Raw genomic sequence first — 20,326 nt, 5'->3', positions numbered from 1 at the left:
TAGCAAAAACAAAAGCCTGCATAGCCAAAAAGTTTTTTTTTTAGATGAAGTGGTGAGGAAAGAATTAATTTTAAAAGCACAAATAAATTGAATTTTTTGTTCATAGACACACAGAGATAATTTTTTTTTTCAATGATGCCTTTACAAGGTTTTGATGTTTGGCTATTTATCAAATCAACACTTAAGGAGGGAAGAGAAAAGAAAACCGTTTTTAGCACTATCATATGAGCTATCACAGTTATTATATCCATTACAAGATTCTCTAAAATTCTCATGTTTAAAGGTGTATATCAATATATGAATGACCTTAACAGTTTGCCACAAAAATGAAGTAGCATGAACATTTTTTTTCATGGCTTGAATGGCAATTAATAATATATAATTGTAAGATTTTCAATTTATTAATGCAGAAAAATTACAGCATAAAAATAGCCACTAGACTCAATATACCATTAACTATTTTTAGTTTTAATTAATAAGTCTAAATAGTTTGCTGACAACTGTCAATGAATAAATATGATAGTAAAAAGCTCATATAGATAGTTCATTTATCTGCAAAATTTACTTCGAAATTTTTGGCTAATGATATAATTTTGTAAATAATAATATAACAAAGAAGTTATTTGATATTAAAAGTATATATCAGCCAATGCAAAATAATAAATACATTTTTTAAAAATATCTTTTATTTAAATGATGATTCAATGAAAAAAAAAAAAAAACGATGATCATAGTATAAAAAACTTAAACATCACAATCAATATTCTCCTTGAATTCCTCTTCATTAGAAAAGAAATCCGTCAACATGTGTTTAGGAATTTCTGAACCTCTGATTTTGATTGCATAACAGGCATTTTCAACTTTCTGCATACTGTTTTTCAAAACCATGAGTTTGCGTTTCAGTTCCCTGTTATAGTTGAAGCTACCTAAAGCTTCATATATATTTTGTAGCACATTGCATAACCTGAATGGTTCTTCAATGTCACCAGCAGCTACGCTGTTGATGCACTTTCTCATCAATTCCCCAGTCAAATCTGCAATACCTAAAATAAAATCTGTTGGTGTGAGCAAAGCAGACAAAGGCAATCCAGATTCTGGGCTCTTATGATCAACAGGAATCTAATAATAAAGAAAATACAGAGTAAGGCTTTATATATATAGGTAATGATATCTCTTAATCTAAATTCTAATTTCCTAATATTTATCTTAATTTAGCCTATATTAACTTAATTCTAAAATGTTTCCTTATTTCATGATCCAATTCCAGCTTTTTATTTAATTAATTCTATACACGCTTTATAAAACTGGCGACTTCAGCATTTTCTCATGCTTAGAGCAAAGGAATAAAAATCCCTAAACCTTACAACATTATTTCAAAGATACCTAAGATTCCTTTTCCTAAGTCTACATATGTCAAAGAAATCACTATCAAAATCTTATAGTATCACCAAAGGGAAAAATTTGTCTCTTTTACATCTGTGTCCAATGCAGACTGACATATCTCTTACTGTGTTTTTGTAACAGGCTCTTATAATAACCGTAATATTAATGTATTAGAATTTTTCCACTCCATTGAGCTGTTTCATGTCTCCTCTAATTACCTAGAAAATCATATAAATTTTCTGTCTTACTGCACCAATTTATGGTAATTAGATGATTTGCTAATGGAAGTAAACAAGAATAATAACCAATATGTGATTGAAGGAGACACTACAAATCTCATGTTCAGATTTCATTGAATGAAGGAACAGGTGTTTTTTGATAGTTCGTTTTCTTGATAAGATCCCTATTTTAAAAGGATATTTCAGGCTGTCTTTAGTGAAAATTCATAAGTAAATTTTATACAGCCTAATTTGAAAATTTGGAATTAACCATGGTAAAATTATAGTACATAGAAATGCTCTCAATTTCTTGAAATGGTTCATAATATGAAACCAATAAATGTATATCATGATCCAATATACCTTATTTTATATCTTTAATTACCACAGACTCATAAATAAATATCTCACAGACTTTTGAAATTTTCATGGTATTATTTTTAAGCAGTTTGTGTGATGTGCTTTTTAGCTTCCTAGTAAAAATTTCTTTTTGGAAAGAGCAAATACTTACACCAACAAAAGTTAATTGTAATTCAATAAATATTTTGTCACTTAATAAAAACTTATGTAATTAATGCTTATATTGGCTTCAAAGATATGGAAAATGAAATGATAAACAAGTGTTGTATGAATCAATATATATTAAAAAGGATTATACATTTATAGGATTTATTGTGACATTTTTTCTTCAATTGCTATGATGAAAGAAAGCATTGACTGAAAAAAAATGTCTTAGATGCAAAAAAAGTTTGCTATATTGTTAATTAGAAAAAAAAAAAATTACTTCCATTTAATGTCAGTTTTTGTTGTTCTGACAAACATTTAGTAGATCTACAGATAAACTTATTTCAATGAAACAGAATACAAATTAATATCAATGCATTATAATGAACCCAATATCAACATTAAATATAAAAGTCAATACTATGAATCGTTAAGTTTCAATGCTTAATCAACAAGTTTCTGCATTCAGATAAAGACTAAGTGGCAGCTTTCTATCACTTACATTTTAATCTTAATGCCATAAAAGAAAATGCAATTATTTACTAAGATCATCATAGGAAATCAGAAATTTCGTAAATGATTCAAAATAACATCTACAAAAAGTATTTTAGTATCAAATTAAGTAAAGACCACAGCTAAATTTACATATAGCTTCACTTTAAATGGAATGGTTCCGTAAGCTCATTAATAATACTATAAACAATGCCTTCAGTTTCATGTCAATTATCAGTTATTTACATTAAGAATTAAAAAAATAATAAAAAAAGATTTTTCAAATGTAATTAAATGAGTATTTAGAATTAATTGAACAGATACATAAAATGTTATAATACTTTCACCTTAAAATCATATATAAATGGATAACAAAATACAACAAACATCTGCAAAAACTAATTTTAGCACAATTTATAACTGTACTATAGTCTCATATCTTTATAGGGAAAACTAGCATTTTTTGATAATGTAATGGAAGATATCAACACTTATCAAAAGGTGTTGTAAATCCCCATCCTACACTATATGAAATACTGACCATATCTGCACATACCAGAAAAATAAATGCATGAATATTCTTTTTTTTTTTTTTTTTTTTTTAATTTGATGTCTCTACTTTGTGATGCAAGAAGTGTGTTATCATCCTTCATGACAGAATATATGAAAGGCAGCGAAATGGTCTCTTCAAAATACAAGTGTGAATAAAAAATAAAAGATAATGCATGACTGTTTTTTAAAAAATCATGATTACAGATAGCATCTGAAATGAAAAATGAGATTACATGAATTTAAAAACCCTACTTCAATCAACAAAAATTGTGAAAAGGAACATCCTTGCATCAAATATTTATAACAGATAATTCTTAATCATACGACTGAATGAGATCTTTCAAAGCTGTCAAGCAACATCTGTAATGCCGTATTTTATTTCAAAGTGAACAAATAATCTGGTTCGGGAAATCAAAATCTGCTTTATTTAAGCCTAGTAAGCATAACCAGGCCTCGGACACACAGAATTAAGTGTTTACTTCTGAATGTAAAGAGGTTTCCTTTCATTAAGGGCTTGGGTGTGGTTAAACTGGGTGTGGTTAAAATCTATTTATTAATTTAAATTGCAAAATCAAAACTGATCAATCTGAAACATTCTGAGATATTATGCTCAAATTTTATTCATTGCAAAGTAACTGCTTTTTCAAGATAACAATATTTTGACCTATACAAGCAGATTTACACCAGTATGCTTTAAATAAAATAACAATAAAACTAACAATAAAATAAAGGCATTCCTTTTTCATTCTCTCAGCCCTCTCGTTAGAATAGGATTTTCAATAATTTTCAGATTTTTCAAAATTTAATTTTCAAATTTCACTTCCATTCTTAAATTCAGATTTAGACTATCTTTAGACACTCATTCATTTCCAAATTCATTTTAATGTGGTGCATGACTGCCTTAACTTTATCTGCATCACATACAATGTAATCAATAAAAAAATAGATATAAATCCAGTATTAATAATAAATATTTACTTTTTTATTCACAAATTTTAATATGAATTTATAAACACATATAATAAATCTAAATTCATACAAATGATGCGTGTTTCTTTAGTTTCAGATTATATAAAAATTGTTAAGTATGCAAATACATCTTACTTCGGAGGACTTCTGTAAAAAATCTGGATTATGAATTTCTCCAATATGTACTAGAGTTTCATGTTTCAAGTAATAGTAAAATGAAAATGCTTCAACAAATTCTTGAAGACCTGCAAAAAATCTGTTAGACCATGGCTTCATATTGCTGTTAAGATTTTTCAAATGATAGATAATAAACATAATGAGAAACAATAATAATAATACAAATATTCATTCTTTATATTTTCTTTTATCTCCACATCACTTAAATTTTTCAGAAATGCTATTATCACATAAAAGTAATTTTTTTAAAAAAACTTATTTTAAATTTAAATTAAAAGTATTTTCCAAACAGACTGGAAGTCATGGGGAGGGTACAATGTAACTTAAAACAAAATATACAAGTAAAATATACAACATACTATAATAATATGAAATATATTAATAATTTTTTGGGAGTTTACTTTCATTAATCTTATTTTTATTATTAATAATAATATTATTTCTATTGATTTAATTTGAAAACTTACAATTTATGGTCAATAAAGCTTTTGACACAACTTTCCTTAAATATTTACGAATAATTTTGCTTAATTCTAAAGCATTTCAGCAAACAAATGCTGGTAAATTAGTGGCAATGTGATCAAAATGGAAAAGTTTCATTAATCCCCCCCTCCCCACACACACACACTAATTTATTAGGAAGTAAAAACAAAACACAAGGAAAAAATTACATATTCTTTGACTTTGGCATTTTAATACTAATTCTGAGAAATACTATTAGAAGTGGCCATATGACTGACTCGAAATGTAGCTATTTGTTGTCTATATAACATTGTTAAGATGTCGATCCAGTTATGAAATGCATTACATGTTATAAATTAATACAGTTTTAAATCGATTACATTCACTGATTTTAACTTATTATTTTTTAACGAATAACAAAAATTAACCAATAATGAAGAACAAATCTGAGAAATTATCAATACTTAAATATGGAGTTTTTCATACTTTTACTCTTACCTGGACTAAATGCTCTCAAGAACTGATAAAGTTCCCTCTTAGATAATTCTGAAGATATGCCACTAATAACATTTTTAAATAAATCACTTAATCGATCCTCAGCTTCTTTCAGAATTTCATCCTTGCCACCATCGCTACAAAACCAAATAAAAGTAAATTTTTAATTTTAAAAAAGCACATCATCATCATAAATATAGCAATTTCAATTTTTTTTAAATTTAATTTAAAAAAATTTCTTATTTTAATAATAATCAGCAAAAAATATGTATTTTTAAATGAAATTATATTAATTTTTTGTAATATAAATCATACTTCTAATATTTCATTCAGAGGTCATAAATCTCTAATTAGGATCTACTACAATGAGGAATATATTGAAAAAAATTAAATAATGGGTCTAATATAAAAAAGCTTATAAACAACATTTAATTATATCTCATAAAAAGAAATTTTAAAACTTCTCTTAAAATTGAAAAAAATATATTAATTTTGGTTATAAGAAGTTCCCCAATTTCATAAAATTATTTTACAATTTATTTTAACTTATCAAAACTCTGCTTACATTACTGAATTTCTACAGCAATCTTTAGCATTTTAGAACTCTATTTAATATTCTTTCTCATATAACAGTCCTTAATTTATTTTAATGCACAAGAATAGAATTCTTATTTAGTAATGAAGATAGTAATTTACAGATAGTAATGAAGCATTTTTTAATCTAATTGAATCATCATTTGATTAAGAATCCTTTCAGCAATATTTTTTCTCTAATTTAATGGCAATGAAAGTTGCAGCTTCGTAAAATATTTCATAACTCATGTTTTATACCTTTGATGCATGCAATACATTAACATAACAAGAAAAAATTTCATTTGTTTTCACTCTTCATTTTGTATCATATACATATTTTGATTAATATAAAAACAGACTAATTTAATTAAATTTTATACCACTAAATTTTTTTATTAATCCATCTCTTTTTATTTAGCTATTTATAAATATTTATAATCTTATTTAAGAATCAATTTTTATGTGAAGTAAAAGCAAGTCCTTCTATTATGATTCAGCTACATAATTGAAATTTAAAAGCTTACTTTTTCCCTTACGAAATCCCAATTTTATAAGATATTTTGCAAAAATACAAAACTACAGTTTTAGTATGCAAAACTATAGTTAATATTTCAATAAAGCAATGTATTAGTGCAATTTATTTCTAAAGCATAGATTAAATTAGGCATTAGAAAATTTTTAAATGCCAAATGTGTCAATCATAATAAATTAAAAATAAAATAAAGAAAATAAAAAAAAATAACTCAAATATAAAATAAATTACATACAGTACAGATATTATTATTAAATACTAGCTATCACAATATTGCTTGTGACATGATGAATGTTATCAAAAAAGGAGAAACTTAAAGCTACCAAAACTAAGCAAAGAAATTATTTTATATGTTCCTTTAGTGAAACCCAATGTCGAATTCATCATCCACAACCACTGGATCAAGTTCAAAAAGTTTATTTTATATGAAAGTTCACAACTTCTAGATGTAACATTAGCAATCATTTGAAACTGAAAAAACTCTATTTCACTTTACATTTCCAAGGTAGAAAAAATATCAACTAAATTCTCAACAGCTATTGTACCAATTCAGAAATCAAGTTCATATCAATATTACTAAAGTGTTATGCTTTAATTTGCTTACAATCAAGCAACTTCTTTTGTACTAGATTTCACAAATAAAATTATTAATACATCCTTGTTTTAAACTCAATTTATATTAGAAATTGTATTTATTAAATTCATTTTCCCTAAATTATCCAATTAAAAAAAAAACTGTCTCAAACTTTAGTTGAATACATATACAATCCAAATTTGCCATCTGTTCTAAATGACAATTAATAAATTTGATAAGATTTTGCCTCCACATTAAGTGTTTTTCATATACAAATTTTCATGATTCATGGCTTCCTAATTTGGAAACATGACAAATCAAAGAAAAAATAAAACTTTATTGGAAGGGGGGGGGGGATTCTTCATTGACAGGATCAGTGAAGAAAGTCTTTGGACTTATCTAGAAAATAATTAATTAAAAATCTATTAATAAGGTACCTTGATTTTCTTGTTTTAAATTAGAGAGAAATGTTCAAATACTTATACATAAAATATGAAAAAATTAATGAAAATAGAATGTCAGATGCTAAAATTTTAGCTTCCAACATCTTAAATTTTTTGGAAAAAAGACTTGTGGTAACGCTTTATAAGGCAGATAACAGCTACGAGACACAAGAAATTTCTTTTGTCTTGTGGTCATGTTACTTGGCTACAAACCATAAGGTTGCGAGTTCGATCCTCACCTATTGCCAATGGCAACCGACTAATTAAAAATATATCTTAAATAAGTTATATCAGAGGTCCAAAACAAATTTCAATAGAACAACAATTGTTAACTCTTTTGTCAGTAAAGGAATTTTTCTCTCGAAATTTCTTTGAATTTTTTCAAGAGAGAGTAACAATTTTTATGTGCGAGATGTCTTTCACTCAAAAAATAAGAGTTTTAATAATGTTTTAAAAATATAATAAAGATGAATTAATGTGTCAAAGTCTTACTAGATGTACAAAACAAACAAAATTGTCATTAAGGAAATATTTTTTTAAAAAATCTCTTAAATGAAGACTAGAGAATTTAATCTGCAATTTTACTTCCGAGAAAGATGTACATACCCAAATAACAAAAGTTTGATAACCTTTGAATTACTAGAAAATTAAGTATAATATAATTCAAAATTTAACAAAAGGAAGAAAGTGATAAAGGTTACCTGGAAACTCTGTGAAGAAGAAAAATAATTCTCTTGCTTTCAATAGTTAAATCTCTGCTTTTCTTTACAAGTCTTTCATGCTTATCATATCTAGAATCCAACTCAATTTGATATGTTTTGAAGAGTTTGGCTATTGGAGAACTATCTTCAGTAACATCAGCATTTTCTTCATTTGGCCTTTTCTGTTTTCGTTGTGCATTTCCTAATGATAAACACAAAGAAAAATTATGAAATAATAAAAAATTTAGAATACTTAAACATTATGAAAGAGCATTTTTTTCTTTTTTTGAAATTGCACTAGAAAAATGCCTTTTTATATAAGATTCTCTCTTAAATAAAGTAAAAAGATATTGAAGAGATACTTTTTTTTTTAAAGTAAAGCAGAAGGTATACATATATCTCCTTTTATGATACACCATTATTTATAGCAAGTTTTAACGGTGTAGCATAAGCATTAACCATGCTTCTAAATATAACCACAAGTGCAGACTTATGAAAGTCATATTGATAAACAACAACAAAAGACTATAATAACCAATTATTTAGTATGTATTTCTGAACTGGTATTTTGATACCTTGTTAACTGCATACTTATTACTCTTAAAATGCATAATATTTCAAAAATCACATTTTCCAACTCGTAACACTTAATAAAATTAGTTAAGCACACATTAGATTTCTGGTTGTTAGAAGTTTACTTTTGATTTTATTAAAAGTCCAAACTTGAAAAACGTGTATATTATCTTAAATTTCTCTAATTAGGACAGCAGAGTTATATAATTTTAATTTATATGACTTTATTTTTTAATATAACATTCTCTACACTTCCTGTATATAAAAATATTTACACATCAGAAATTCTTTAATTCACAGACATAATCAAGTCTATTTACCACTGTTCTATTCTCATTCAGGAAGAAAAAGTAAGTTTTTACAATATGTATGCATATCTTTACAATAGAACGATTCAATTTTTATCGATTTATTTCTTTAACACGACAAGAATTTTTCAGAAGTTCTGAAAAATATTCATAAAACTCACATATTCATATAATACTAAACATACAATATAATTTCGTGCCAATAATACCGAAAAAAATTGGTGATTTAAAAACTGAAGATTCATACAGAAAAATTAAAGGCAATTAAAATATAAATATTTGGTCGCCTATTACAAAATAATGTCAATTTCAATATCATTAACATATGAGCCGTCACTAATGAATAAATAAGAACAGAATAATTAATTGATTAAATTAAATAGGATGGCTTTATGAGTAATTTAAAATTTTCAAAAGACATTTCGCAAGCTTACTCCATGAAACTTTTTTTTTAATTTTTTATAACTTATCTATTACGTACCACGGCGTCCACGAAAATTCATTATAAAATCAAAAGTTTAAAAGATTCTAAAAATTCTTCAAGATTCTGTATCAAAACAAAACGAAACATTCGTTTTTCGACGATGATTTGAAGTTATAGTTCATGTTTTAATGCAATTTTTATTTTTTAATTCGTAAAGTAAAATTCAGAAAGGAATAATTTTATTAAATATCAAAATTAAAATAACCACGGCAAATATATGTTTTGGTATGCCTTTAGGCTAAAATTTCTAAGTATTTTTCCATTGGCTCATTCTCATGCTAACTGTAAGTTTTTGCAATTCATTTATTTACGGTCGCAGTTTCGATCTTGTGTTGATGGGTTGTATGCATTCGAGTCACCTGATCTGAAGTCTAATCAATATCATATTAATAATTCTTCAATTATATTTAACTAATTGTAAAAATACGAAAATATGAGTGGTAAAGATACTATACCAGTTTTCCCATCTCGAATGTGAGTAATATTTCATTCTTGCTCTTCATTTACAGAAGTACTTTTCGTTATTTAAATATATATACTATTTGTTTAGACTGTGAATTAATATAAATTGTGAATTGCGTAGTATTTAAATATTATTCAGTATATTATTTTTTTTGAATTTAATGTATTATTTCTTTACTTCGACATAAAATAATTTACATGCATAGCGAATCTATCTGCAAAGTGATCATTATTAAGATAGCATTTTTGTGTCTTATTGTATTTTTTATTTCAGCTGTTGTATTACTGATTTGTTTTGTGTAGGAATTGGAAAATATAATTAAAGATTATGTTTAAAATATGCATAAAAGTAGAATAAATTTTTTCATTCTCTTCAAAGTTATGGTGCTCTTTTTGAGATTGTGCATCAATTGTGTGTGTGATTGTATGTTGATTTTCACTCTATGCATATTGTACTTGTAAACAAATTTCATTTCTCTTTTACAGTTAATTTTTGTCCCTATTTCTCTGTCCTAATATCTCCATATATTTGATGAATTGATTTATTATTAATATGGAAAGCCAAGAATAATAACTTGGTAATTCAAATGGAGGATAGATTTTACTTTTAGGGGGTTCTTAATCCTACTGTGCCCTCTACTTTAATATAACTGGAAAAGAACCACTTTCCAGTTTCTTATTCAAATTCCTCTTTTTGATACGTCAAATCTTGTGTATCCATAATTGGAATCGTAACGGGTAATTTTTCCTTAAAATTTTATAAGAATTCGAAGTATAAACTTGAGTAGGATATTATATATAATAAACCAAACAGCTGATTTGAGTTTCTAATTTGAGATGCTGTATGATGACGTTTTAGGCATGATTAATTTTTTTAGATTTATTCTTAATTACATAGCAATGTAATTATGTACCCACAAAAAAATGGATTTAATAATGTTGCAGTGCAAGTAAGTGTTCATGTAATAAATAAAACACTGAAGAATATTTATGTAAAATGTACTTAAAACATTTTTAACTTAGAGACAAAAATTGTGCAGAGATAAAATTTATATCATTGATAAACTTTTTTTTTTAACTTTAAAGTTTTGTAAAAATTATTCCTGTAAAATAATTCCATTTTTAAATTATTACAGAAGCACATTAAATTCTTTTAATTAATTCTTATCTTATTGTAATTCGAAAAACAACAATTTCTTAATAAGTATTTATTACTCAAGATAAATGCCAAATTTGATTGCTCTGGGTTCAGCCTTGTCAGTTATTATAAGCAATTTTTATGTACAGATTTTTCCTTGATGCAGTTTGCAATGAGAAATCCGACCTGTACACATTATTATGTTAAAATTTAATTTGTATATATTGAATAAATTGCATTTACCTCAGTTATAAATAATTATTGTGTAAATGGAATTAATTTGATTTTTCTTGAAGATATTTATAGTTATGGTTTATTTTACTTTTCTTATTGTATATGTTATACTTACTTTCCATATTGTACATTATGTTTTTGTTACAAATTTGATTTGCTAGTTTCCTAAAATATTTCTCTTTAAATATTAGTATACATAATGACATGATTTTAAATTTTATTTAGGGCTATGACCATTATGAAGGGACGTTTAAAAGCTGCTCAAAAGGGACATGGCCTTCTGAAAAGAAAAGCAGATGCTTTGCAAATGAGATTTCGACAAATTCTGAAAAAAATTGTTGAGGTATGTGGATTTTTCAGTTTTTAAATATAATTTTTTAATCTCTAAAAAATGTTTTTGGAACAGTTTTAGTGAATATTATATAATATTAAATGTTAAATATAAAAATTTCTGAAAAAAATATGCCTTGTTTATATTTGCAGTTTCATTGTTTCCCTTATCCTTTGGTTCAGAATAGATGCAGTGTGTCGAATTGCTAGAGTTATTTTCTGTTTTATTTGTAATTTATATTTGTCTCCTATACTTGCAGCTTTTGATTGTATGAATATCAATATGGTGTAATACCATTTGTTTACATATTTATGTTTATATGTGATTCAACATAATATAATGTATCATAAAAAATAATACATTGTATTATGTTGTTAAAGCCTTGTTTAATAAGTTATCAGTATAATTTGATCATTTAATTGTTTATTCAATAGTTATATTCCATTCTCGGTTTTGTTCTGATATTTGATTATTTCGAATTTTTATCATTATGCTATGTTCTATAAATTATGAAACCTTCAGTAATTCCATATAAATTCAACTTTTTTCTGAGTTGTAGTAGGTGCAAATTTTCATGATCAAGCAGCATTGTATATAATCTGCATTTCTAGCCCATAATATTATATTAAAGTGTAACTTTTTTTAATTGAAACTGCTTAAAGTTTCATTTAGAAGATGAAGGTTAAATGTATTACTAATGACAGTCATTAGAGATTCATGAGGCATAGCACCCTCTCATTCATGGGGCAAAATTCTTAAATTTGAATATAATTTTTAAGCACCTTAAAAGTCCTTACTTTTGATTCCCCCCTCCCTCTTACAATATGAAATGTTAAAAAAAAAATAATAATAAATAAAAACCTCCTTTACTAAACCTCGAAAGTAAGTTGCAATAAGATAATTTTTATAGTCTCGTCATTTTTAAATGCTGCTAATTTTTTCTGATAGATAAAATTTATCTAAAAATGTTAAGTTAAAACATTGTATTGTTTTGTCATTAATTTCATGGCAGTTTTGCCATCCTTATAATTGCAACCATCCTGGAATGCTTTAGCTCTCAGCTTTATAAGGCTGTAGATAAAATGCTCTGGATTGCAAAATATGGGGAATTAGCATAAGAGGAAATTTTCATTTTCCATCTCAATCATGTTGAATCTTGTTTGTTGCTACAAATACAAAATCCTAATACAAAATTTTTTATGATGCTATGCTTCTTTATCAGTGGCAGCATTCTTAGAAATGATGTATCCATCTAAATTGATAACCTGTTATTTTTAGGAAATGGTGAAAAAGATAGCATAATTTCATTGTTGATCGTATGAAAATAGATTTAATTTTTAGTAATGATAATTTTTTTCATCTTTGAAGATCATTTTTATGTTTTTTTGAGAAAATTAAAATGCCTCCCATTTTTATTTTTTACTGTACAAGATATTATATAAATAAATATGAAGATATAAAAAATTACACATTCAAACTTTTTTTTTTTAATGTTCCAAAAATAAATATCAATTTTTATAAGATAGAAAACATTCTATGTTTAGAATGTTTAAAAATGCTTAATATTTGCAGCAATTTCTCACTCCATATCCTTAGATAAGATTATATTTACATAGTCTGCAGTTCTTTATTTTCATATAGTTTCTTAATAGTAATCATTAATTATATCTTTAGGAAAGTATCTTTCAGTTATGTCTGTAATTAAATGTGTCCATTAAATTAATAATGTTCATAAAAGAATATTCTGAAATCAAATTAGTAATTTTGATGAAAAATTAGTTATTATATGGAACACTGTTAAATTTTATATGGTAAAAGCATTTAAATGAATGACTAATATTTTTTGTTTGGATGCTTCTGAAAATTTTAGCACTGCATGGAATTTTTTCTGGTTTGCAGAAATGTGTGTTTTTGCTGTTTATATAGGAGAAAAAGACACTAAAGAAAAAATAAATTCTATAATTTATATAACATATTTTTAAGATAATTTGATTATGAAAATGGTACGCTTTAATATATATATATATAATACACTCTTTTTAATTTCAGACCAAATCTCTTATGGGAGATGTGATGAAAGAAGCTGCTTTCTCTTTAGCTGAAGCTAAATTTACTACTGGGGATTTCAACCATATTGTTTTGCAAAATGTTACAAAAGCACAAATCAAAGTCCGCAGCAAGAAGGACAATGTCGCTGGTAAATTTTATGAATTTTGAATTGAGTGATATATAATGATATCTCTTAATTTAATTTAAATCCTTATTTTCTAATTTTTATCATAAATTACCTATATTAACTTCATTCTAAAGTGCCCTCTTATTTTCTGATTACATCCCCACTTTTTTATTTATTTCTGCACATGCTCTAAAAGACAGATGACTTCTTCATTTCCCACACTCAGAGTGAAGAGATAAAAATCCCTAATATAACATTCTTTTAAAGATACCTAAGATTCCCTTTCCAAAGTCTACACGTGCCAAGGAAATCGCTATCAAATTCTTACAATAAAATCACGGAAGGGAAAAATTTCTACAACTTTTCTATTATATTGTGATGTAAACGGACACATCTCTAGTCTTATTTTTTTCTCTGTACATAATATGGCTCCTGTGATAAAATAAATTGAAAATTTATTAAAGTTAAAAGTGAAAAGAAGTTAAAATTCCAAAAGTTTAACATTTTTTTCAGCCGCTTGCTGTTAAAATATGTTTCAAATCTAATAAATAAATATATATATATTTATTAGATTTGAATTTTAAATGGAATTGAAATATTTACAATGAGCTTCTAATATTTTTTTTAATTATCAGTAACAAGAAATATTCCTTCCCATTTTTTTCATTTATTTGTTAAATTTTACAAATTTGAGGTAACCTTAATATGTGATAAATTTTTTGCTCATTGGGTGACAAATACTGCTGTAAAGTAAGAATTGAAAAGTGTTTGCAGTGACTGAAAAATATTTATTGGCTAAGTCTGTACTGGGTAAACTGTTTCATCAAAATACATATTTTCAATTGAAAAAAAAAATGAAGAAATTTAAGTAAATTTTTAATAAAATTTGATATTAAGAATTTTTGTATGAAATTACTATTTTTTTATGTATATAGTAGTAGAGGAAGAGTGTAAATCTGTTGCCAGGAATTCATGCATCATTTCCACTGCCCAAAGTTTTTCATATCAGATTCAAACTGAAATTCAGCATTCATATTTTTTTTTCTTTATTTTTTAGACATTGTTTGTATTAAAATATATAATTTTTTAATATATAAAGACCATCTGTGCAGATTTCTTATCTTACTTAGAGGCTGGGTTAGTTTCAGTAAGAGAATGGCAACAAAAATAGAAACATGCATTAAGGTACTCCTAATCAAGCATTAATAAAATATAATTTTGTTTATGAAGAAAGATGAGTATTTGTTTCTAAGATAGACCTAAATCTCCCTTAACAAGCTGTATTCTGATTTTAATTTTATGGGCTTAAAACTATTAATGTGCATGGATGACTATTAATGGATTCAAATTCAGACATAATCAACAGGTTTTTTTTATTGTTATATTTAAAATTTATTGCATTTCTTTTATTATTATCATTATAATAGATACAATCAGCCTGTTATTTCGTTTTCTATTTTAAATGTGTCAATGGAATTATTGTGAAATTCATGTATTAAATAAATATTTCGATATATTTTATATAGACAATTTCTTCTCTTCTAGGTGTGAATCTTCCTGTATTTGAGAGTTTTCAAAATGGAGTGGATAGTAAGAAATTTTTCTTTATTTTATAATTTAGAGATGTAATATAAGAATTTTTATATTTTGGGAAAATTTAAAATGCTCTCGTGCATTTAAAAAAATATATAGTATAGCAACTATTTTCATCATTTACTCTTTCATATAATTTAAGTAGTTTATTGCTGATTCAGATGAATCATGTTTTTCTAATTCATCTCTACAATATAAAGTCAAAGCCTTATTTCATGAGATTTGTATTTTCATAGTTTTTCCATTTTAATAAACATGTAATGATGTATTTCTTTGTGGACTGTTTAAATATTTTCTGTCCTTTTTTTTATTAATGCAAAAGATGCAAGTCGACCAAATATATGTTTATAGTTATATTATATAACTGTAAATAATGTAATATTTTCTTTTCTTAATAAATATTTATTAAAATTTTAAATTGCTATCTTATTTTCAAATAAATTTAAAATATAATGTACACTTTTATAATATGTGTGTTCTTCTTTGTAACTGAAAGTTATAAATATTGAAAAAAAAAATTATTTCTGAAAAAAAAACAAAAAAACTGATGCTTAAATTATGTAATGAAAAATTCTTATTGAAGGCAGATTTTAAATAGACAGCAAAAACAATCATTGAATTCCAGCTTTTCCCTTTTTTTATTTATTATTGATATGTTATTTGTCAATTTTTGATTCATTATTATCTTAACTTGAGATTTATATTTTACTTGAAAATCAAAAATAATCTTGGTTATTAAAAGTTAATCTTTCAAACTAATTTGTTGTATGATTGAACTTTTGTTGTTAATTTAATGAAAGTACTTTTTAAAAAAAAATCGTAGCAAAGTTGCTGTAGTCAGTAGCATTTGAAATTTTTTGTATAAATATAGTGTATCATAACACTATTTTTAAAAATTTAATCCTTATTTAATTAAATGTAACTGATATATTTATTTCAACATAATTCAGTGTTAAATACCAATAATCAATATCCTATAAGAAAATGAGTTATGCATTCTTTCTGTAACTTTGTGTAATATAAATACATTAACAGTATTTGGAGACATTGTGATATATATGTATGTGATCAAAAATATTTTGAATACTTTTGACTTCTTATAACTGACTTTTGAATGTTGTTCACAAATTATATTTTGGAATCTTTTTATTTTTATTAACTTTTCTTTTTTCTTAATTAGCCTATGAATTGGCTGGCTTGGCTAGAGGTGGACAACAATTGGCTAAGCTGAAAAAAAATTATGCTAAAGCAGTTCACCTGTTAGTTGATTTAGCATCTCTTCAGACATCTTTCATCACTTTAGATGAAGTTATCAAGGTTACAAATCGAAGGGTGAATGCTCTTGAACATGGTTTGTATTTTCCCTCCTCCCTTAGAATTTCTATAATAAATACTTTTACTAATTTTTTTTCAATAAAAAAAAATTGTAAAATTCTGTGAATTATATTTCAGCCTAAATAAGTCCACATAAAATTTGGAGTTATGATCCCATATAAAATCATATTGAAGAGTATTTGAATAGCAGAAATTTGTGCAGCACTTTCTTCTTTATTTGAATAATTCTATCAAAACTTAATGTTTTAAAATAAAATTTCTATTTATTTAACATGAATTTAAAGTTTGTTATTATTATTTCCTATTTTGAAGTCATTTTCTTAGTTGTAACTATGAAAAAAGTGATTTTAATAAAAATGATTGAGACTTCCTCCCTTTTTAAAAAGATGGGGGGGGGGTTGACAAGAGAAAAATTTGAGGAATAGTATTATGAGTTTAGTTTTAAAGTGATAAATTATAAGTTTGATATTCATGAAGTTTAGCATTAAAAAAAGATTTGAATGTTAATTTATTTCTTGATAAATTGTTTATTATTACTATTAATTTATAAAATAAAATTGTTGTCAATTTAAATTATGAAAATCAGAAAAAACCTTTGAAATTTTTAATCAGTATGCTCTTAGCTTGCAATTCTTATTCGGAGAAAAGCCTCGTTTTAATTTTTTATTTGTCTTGGAGATTCATTGAGTTTCCAATATATATTAATTAGTTTTTAGATATGTACTTGCTACTCAATAGCTGCCACATCTTCTTTACTATCTTACTTTTTGGCTTGAATTTTATCACTTATTTAGATAGCGCTATCAGTATGTAACTCTCCTATTTGGAGATCCTTTCTTAGGAAACTCATATCAAGCAAATAAACTTGTAGGAAAGTCTGTTCAGTATATTAAAAAAAAAAAAAGTGTTAATTTAAATATTTGCAGATTTTTTTAAGTGAATTAAAATATTTAATAAATGAGCTATGCAGTTTATGACTTTTTGTTCATTGTGATGGTTTTAAAAAAATATAAATTTTATATTATATTAAGAAAATGATGACAACTGATTAACTGATCAGAAAGGTTTAATTTTAATTTGCAATTTTTAGTTAGGGTGTTATTTTTTTAAAATGTGTCACTGGATTCAAAATAATTATTCACAGTAGGAATATTTGTAATGTTTTCTTTTTATAATTATTTACGTTATTTTTTAAATTAACACTATATGTGAAGAATTTGGGAAAATATATTGGCATAAAAATTATGAATGTTCATCTACGTATTTAAAATAATTTGAAAAGAAAAAAAAAACTTTGTCAACCATCCTCTATAATGTTTTTTTTTTTTTTTTCTTATGGGAGTTTGTTCTTTGTATGTCTTCTCATACTGTAGAAAAATCTCAAAAACACTAATTCACCTTGCATTTTTTGTAGGAAGAATTATCAAAGTTCCCTATCTCAGTCAGTTACATATTTTGCCAATTTTTAATTTATATTACATCTCATGACCTACTAATAAATCATCGGTGTTTGCCTGCCATCCTAACTTAGCCCAGTTTCAAGAGAAATCTCATAAATAATATTTCATTGTACATTCTCTATATGAGAAATATTTGACAAGATAACTCCAGTCATGACCACTGTATCAATTTTATAAATTTTTGAAATATTTTATAAAAGTATCCTTAATGTCTATCCCTAGCATCTTATGTTTTCGAAAGAAATTCCAAAATAAATCTTGGGCAGAGCTCTAGCCACAACAGCAGGAATAATTTCACCAATTAATTTGTTCTATTTTTACTGTGCAAGTATAGCTCAAAATAATTTTTTTAAATACTGAAATATAGTTTATCAAAGTTGGTTGATATTACTAAATTAATAAAATGAATACTGTAGGTGACTTTTATAAATTGCAAAAATATATTTTTATAAAAATGTTACAAAAAACCTGCTTATCTTCAAAAAATTTGAATATATATAAATAGTTATTATTAATAATATGTTTATTTTTATATTTTAATACCATTTTGTTAATTTAAATATGCATTTTTATTTATTTTTCTGGCATTCCGTTTATTTAAGCTGTTTAAATACTCATAAAATTCTTTTTTTTTTTTTTTCAGTTGTTATTCCAAAGATTGAAAGAACTATTGCTTACATTACATCAGAATTAGATGAGCGAGAAAGAGAAGAATTTTATAGGCAAGATATATTTTTATAAGAATTTTACTATATATAGTTATAAATTTGATTCCATGTGCAATTTCTTAATAAAAATATTTCATTGCTGATTATTTTCCAGATTGAAGAAGATCCAAGGCAAGAAAAAAGCAATGAGAGCGGAAAATGACAGATTGAAAGAAGAATTAAAAGCTCGGGGTGTTGAAGTTGATTCTGCACCCAATCTCCTGGAAAATGACAATGAAGATGATGTGCTGTTTTAGTTTAGATGTTTTTCAATTTCAAACTTTAAAAAATATGCAAAATATTCAGATCTTTTGGTGTATGTATAGAGGTGTATATATATTCAAGAAAATGTTTATTGTTTGAAATGTACTATATCAGTTTATTTTTGTAGGAATTGGTTGAGTTTAATTAATTATATACGAGTAAATTTTTTTAATAAGTGCAGTTCTTGCAAGGATTAGATAATTTAGATGGTTGCAGCATTGGGTATTGAATCTTGTTTTTTGATTTGAAAGAACTATATTAACATCAAAATGTGATATTTAATCGGTAAATTATTGCTTATCATATTGAGTTTATAAAAAAATTTTACAACATATACTGGTATATGTTTTTTGTGAAATCGTTAAATGTGTAAACACTGCTTGCATTTGTATATCAGTGTAGTTAAATGTATAGTGAGAATGTATTAAAGATAAAATATTATTTCTTTTTTAAACTGTGTATTTGATCTGTCAATGAATTTATTACTTTAAAATAAATACTGTTGAAATATTTTAGCAATATGATTACATTACTTTTTTTAAAGGTATTGTATTTCATCCCTGAAATCAATATAATTAATGGATTTTTTTTTAATTTGGTCTTTTTTGTATATTGTGAATATTATGATACAATCAAGCAATCAAATTCATTTTTTAATTGTTTATAATAATTGAATTTATCAATAATGAATTAAAACATTTTTGTTTTTAAAGTAATTTATAATTTGTTCTGATGAGTCATCAGTGTTATTTTTTTCAAAATAAAAATTTTACTTCATGAATGTCTTTATTTTTAAATACTGCATTCATTTCTTAATTGTCTTGCATTTTATTCATAATTTTTTATTTTATTGTATTCTACAACATAGATCTTTTTGTAATTGTTTTCTTTGAAATAAAAGAAATATTAATTCAACTTAAGACATAAATATATTAAATAACTAAAAAAAATTGAAAGGCATGAATTTTTGATTTTGTAGAAAAATAGATGGCTGCCATTTTATATATCATTGATTTTGATTATATTTAACATTTTTGCAATAACATGTTTACATATGATTTTTTTTTTTTTTTCAAATCCACTTTAAAAAATGTTTAGTCTTATCTTAGACTGTGAAAAGTAAGTATTATAGACAGAATATAAACTAGATAAGTTTTTTTTTATTTTTATTTCATTTTCTTTTTCC

At 24.9% G+C, this 20,326-nt stretch overlaps 2 protein-coding genes across 2 annotated transcripts; one reads left to right on the top strand and one right to left on the bottom strand.

The window, feature by feature from the left end:
• Positions 1-706: 706 nt before the first annotated feature.
• On the bottom strand, positions 707-9,652 carry LOC129957158 (translin-associated protein X-like). Its single transcript, XM_056069335.1, has 5 exons — positions 9,438-9,652; positions 8,076-8,277; positions 5,256-5,389; positions 4,254-4,363; positions 707-1,119 (listed from the first exon to the last, which is right to left on the bottom strand). The coding sequence occupies exons 1-5, from the start codon at positions 9,457-9,459 to the stop codon at positions 745-747; spliced, it is 843 nt and encodes a 280-aa protein (XP_055925310.1). The 5' UTR covers positions 9,460-9,652; the 3' UTR covers positions 707-744.
• Positions 9,653-9,761: 109 nt separating this feature from the next.
• Positions 9,762-19,717, top strand: LOC129957159 (V-type proton ATPase subunit D 1-like). The gene is made up of 7 exons (XM_056069336.1): positions 9,762-9,914; positions 11,500-11,617; positions 13,655-13,802; positions 15,327-15,371; positions 16,555-16,725; positions 18,813-18,891; positions 18,992-19,717. Exons 1-7 carry the CDS (start codon positions 9,874-9,876, stop codon positions 19,131-19,133), a joined length of 744 nt encoding a protein of 247 aa, XP_055925311.1. The 5' UTR covers positions 9,762-9,873; the 3' UTR covers positions 19,134-19,717.
• Positions 19,718-20,326: the final 609 nt, after the last annotated feature.

This window comes from Argiope bruennichi, chromosome 11 (assembly GCF_947563725.1).
Source record: "Argiope bruennichi chromosome 11, qqArgBrue1.1, whole genome shotgun sequence".
NCBI classification, from domain to species: Eukaryota; Metazoa; Arthropoda; class Arachnida; order Araneae; family Araneidae; genus Argiope; species Argiope bruennichi.
The sequence above is the reverse complement of the archived record's forward strand: the minus strand, read 5'-3'. Positions and strand labels throughout refer to the sequence as shown.